Source organism: Acyrthosiphon pisum, chromosome X (assembly GCF_005508785.2).
Source record: "Acyrthosiphon pisum isolate AL4f chromosome X, pea_aphid_22Mar2018_4r6ur, whole genome shotgun sequence".
NCBI lineage: Eukaryota > Metazoa > Arthropoda > Insecta > Hemiptera > Aphididae > Acyrthosiphon > Acyrthosiphon pisum.
The window spans coordinates 40,192,552-40,196,700 of NC_042493.1; the positions used below are offsets into that span (position 1 = coordinate 40,192,552).

Here is a 4,149-nt window from a genome sequence, read left to right on the forward strand (position 1 = left end):
AATTAATTCATCATAGTTACTATTTTAAGCGTGTAAACATCTGATTCCAAATAACAAAATATAATAAATTATAAATCTAATTATATAATGCCATGATATCATAATTGTAATTAGGTATAATACAACTAAACTCTAAAGGCACATATTAAATCTTTACAACAAGTGAGTGCAGAAGCGTTGGCCGTTTGTGAGTGTGTGTATGAGAGACAGTTCTAATAATTTCAATTGTTAGTCGACTCCCAGTTAATTTAATAACGTTGAAAGTAAAACGGGTGCGGTGGCGTACACTAAATGCGAAAACCACGAGCTGGTAGTGAATACCGGTATGCGTCCGCCCCCCCCCACCACCACCTACAGTGTATGGATATAAGTAAGAATATTTTTGCGACCTGTGACTAAGGGTTGTTTGCCGATCACGGGCCGGGGGAGTAGGTGGTCCAGTCACGCCTTCGGGACATACCTACATATTATATAAATATATAATAATAATAATAATAATAGCGCGTGCGCTCTCGATTCTCAGTCGAATTCGCATCGCTTTAAAACGGAAGGACTCTGCAGAAACTAAATCATTCTTTATTTGATATCTTGTCTACACTATTATTATTCTGGCATTAACAGCTGAACAAATTGTCACCTGACCATTTTTTACCGAAGTATATAATATTATATTAAAATATCATTCAGAAATGGATTTAAACGGAAATTGTAACGTTTTCGGCGACAACTACAAAATCGAAGGTAAATATATAATTTATATTTTTCATTATATATCTATTTCCGCAAAAATGATATAAATATTTTTAACTTGTGAAGATTCAGACAAGTGTTTTTTTAATGTAGGTATAAAAATAATAATTTCTTCTTTGACAGTAGGTATCCACATTTTAATTTTAGGGTAGCCTGTATGGCAAAAAAAACACTTAATGCTATGATTTTAAATCTTAAAATAAATATTCAAAAAAAATTTCATCACGGTTTATTATTTAACTTTAAATGTATAGGTTACTGATTTTCTTTTTAAAAACAATAAAACCACAATAAATTGTATGACTACACCGCGTGAATAATAATTATTTTTAAGTGGCTTACAATCATATTTATAAATACAAAAAAAAAAAATAAGTGGCACCTACGTGGTATTATTTTTTGCTGATATTCTGGACTTTATGTTAATATATATAGATTGTAAAGCGATTGGCAATTTTTTGTTAGCTACTAATATTTAGATTCATTATTTTTTGACGATCAGAATGAATTGTTTTTAGCGTAACCGTATTTTCGGGGTATCAAATGGGATGTGTTTTATACTGGTGGCAATAGGCAAGAAAGCCAAAATTATATAGATATCTATATGTTTTAAAATTTTTTCCAGACTGGCAATCCGCTACGGAAATTACTGCCGACAATGTGCTCTTCGCTACGAAAACTCACGATGACGATGCGCTACCTGCAGAGAATCGTGTACAGCAACCTGACATTGACATTGAGCACTCATTGGTGCCATTTCGTACAGAAAACCTCTGGCAAGACCATCAGCGGTTACAGTTTCTGCAGCAAGTAAATACATGGAATATGATGAGCTATAAGATGTGGGAAATGCAACGGCAACAGCATCTGATACCGATGTACTCCAATGCTTGGAGTATGGAAAATCATATGCCACTCGGAGTTAATTGCGGAGCGCCCACCGAAAGCGCCTATCTTATTTATCCCTGTCCTCATGTCCATTTACTGGAAAATAAAGGTTTTCCTGTTTCTTTACACACATTGACTACGACCCACACGCTCACCACAACACCGAAGTCTTCCTCACAGTCGTCAAGTAAGTTCATATTATTAATATATTATATATTTATACTCGTAGGTATTAACATTATAAAATACTTTTTTAATAAGTAATAACGCTCGCAGTAATTTTCACAAATAAAAAAATTGAGTAGGTACCTAGGTACTAGCATATGAGTATACAGACAATATTATAATCAGACGTTATATTTTAAACTTAAATTGTAAATGTAAATGCTTTTAAAATGTATTGTTATTATATAAAATTCATACACGAGACAATGACACCACATGTTCGTATCCGGGGTTGAATAGTAAGTAATCTGTTACATACGCATCGGTAATGAATACCTACCTAATTTAATTTACTTAAATTGCAAAGTTATAAGTAATTGGAATTATGTTAGGTATAAATATCGTATATGGCCCGATTGCCCGTACCCTTTAAAAATTTCACATTTTTGTTGTGTCCAATACCTGTGTAATAAATTATAATAATATTCTATAGGTATATAAAACAGGTAAATAAAATTTGGCCCAATGGCCGACCGCTCTATTAATGTACTGTACGTCGTACGTGAGAACGGGTGATTGTAAATTCTATTAATTTTATGACAGGTACCGTCATACCGATATTTTTATTTGTATGTATTTTTGAACTGAAAAACAAATAAACTCCACCGATGGTAACATCTACAAATTACAACTATTTTCGCTATAGCTACACATAAATTTATGGACTATCTTATTTATTTATTAATTTTATATTGTTATATTTTTTATTATTACATGGTTTTTAAAATTATTGTATGTATCAAAATAATATTTATATGTATAAACATATATGTATATGCACCCTTTTTGGGTAGGTATGGGGGAATGGCGGCCAGTGGGTAATGTCGGTCAGTGACATATCTCATGAAATATGATAGCTAAAATTTAGATTTTCACGTTATTTGATAATTATTGTTATCAAAACCTAGTACCAGATGTCTCAAAATGAAAAACACAATTTTACCCACCAAAAGTTTGTTATCAATTTTATTATCACTTTCGATGTAATATTTTTTTTTTAATTGAAAATCGTCTGAAGGTAATACTTTTTATTTTTTTTCCATATCAATGGTTTTATTTACCTCTTGATAATATGAGGATTGCAATTATTTGCTCATGGCTCATCTAAATATTATGGTTTTTAAGTCAAATCTGTTGGGATACAGCCTTGTATTTGTCTATCATAATAGCAATATTTTTTTTAAATGCAACAAACTAACATTTCTTATACACTTTTGTAGTACCTACTAAGTATTACAGTGTCTCTGTACCGACAACATATTAATTTGATCATTATTTGTATAATTTTTAGAAATTTATATTTTGTCCTATACTTTTACATGTATTTTTGTGCGACTTGTATTACACCACTATATGGGTAATGCCTGTCGGTCATTTGCGTTTTTTTTTTTTAAATATTGCATTTAACTTAAAAAAATTTGAAACTTATATTAGTAGTAGCTAACAACTTTATAGTTCTAATGTAAGCAACAGTAAAATATTTGGATTTTTATTACCGAAGATACGTGAACTCCCGCTTAGGTGGCCGCCATTCCCCCCATGTTCCCCTACCTATTACCTACATTTTGTTGATTTTATTTCGGGTAAATAAAAACCGGTGGAATTACATGATGAATATATGTACTCGTGTGAACATGTGCAAATGTGTCATCAATATTTTGTGTTGATAGAAAACATAATATATAATATATAGTTTGATATTGGGTGTTTAGGCCTTAGGGTTACATAATCATATTACATATTATTTATTAGTTTATTAAATTTTGTAATATTCTGTAACTATAATGTTTTAATATTTTTTATATTTTTTTATAACTTCTGTACTGAATTTTTCTCTTGAACTCTTTTTAAAAACAAATATTGATTTGTCTTATCTATGTTTAGTTAAAAAAATAAACATAAATATTTCGTAATAACACGTAACTTTAAATGTTACTATAAATAACAAACTGTAACTTGTTATCAGATACAAATTTCCAAAGTATATTCAATACTGTACCTATCTTTTAAGTAGTTCCTTAGTTTTAATATAATTGTACTATTGTAGTCTGTAGATAGTAGAATCTGACGTTTAAAAATACTTAAGCAATATACCAGTGCTGTGTAACTGTGCAATTCCGCTGGAGGAACACATATATTTTGTCGCCTAATAACAATTGATGATTTCGAAAAATGTATAATAGTAATAATATATAAAAACATCAAATTATTAAATGTTGGGGTATGTATTGTGACTAAATAGTACATTAACTAATTAATAATAATTTATTATTCGTATAAGACATA

The 4,149-nt window shown here is 30.1% G+C and overlaps 1 protein-coding gene across 1 annotated transcript in view; it reads left to right on the plus strand.

Moving 5' to 3' along the window:
• The first annotated feature begins 689 nt into the window (after positions 1-689).
• The window catches only part of LOC103307742 (homeobox protein engrailed-1-B-like), a 6,052-nt gene continuing 2,592 nt past the window's right edge, over positions 690-4,149 (plus strand). Inside the window, exons 1-2 of the mRNA XM_008180001.1 lie at positions 690-741; positions 1,376-1,825. Of these exons, the coding sequence (XP_008178223.1) occupies positions 690-741; positions 1,376-1,825 (502 nt within the window). The remainder of the gene's footprint in view (positions 742-1,375; positions 1,826-4,149) is intronic.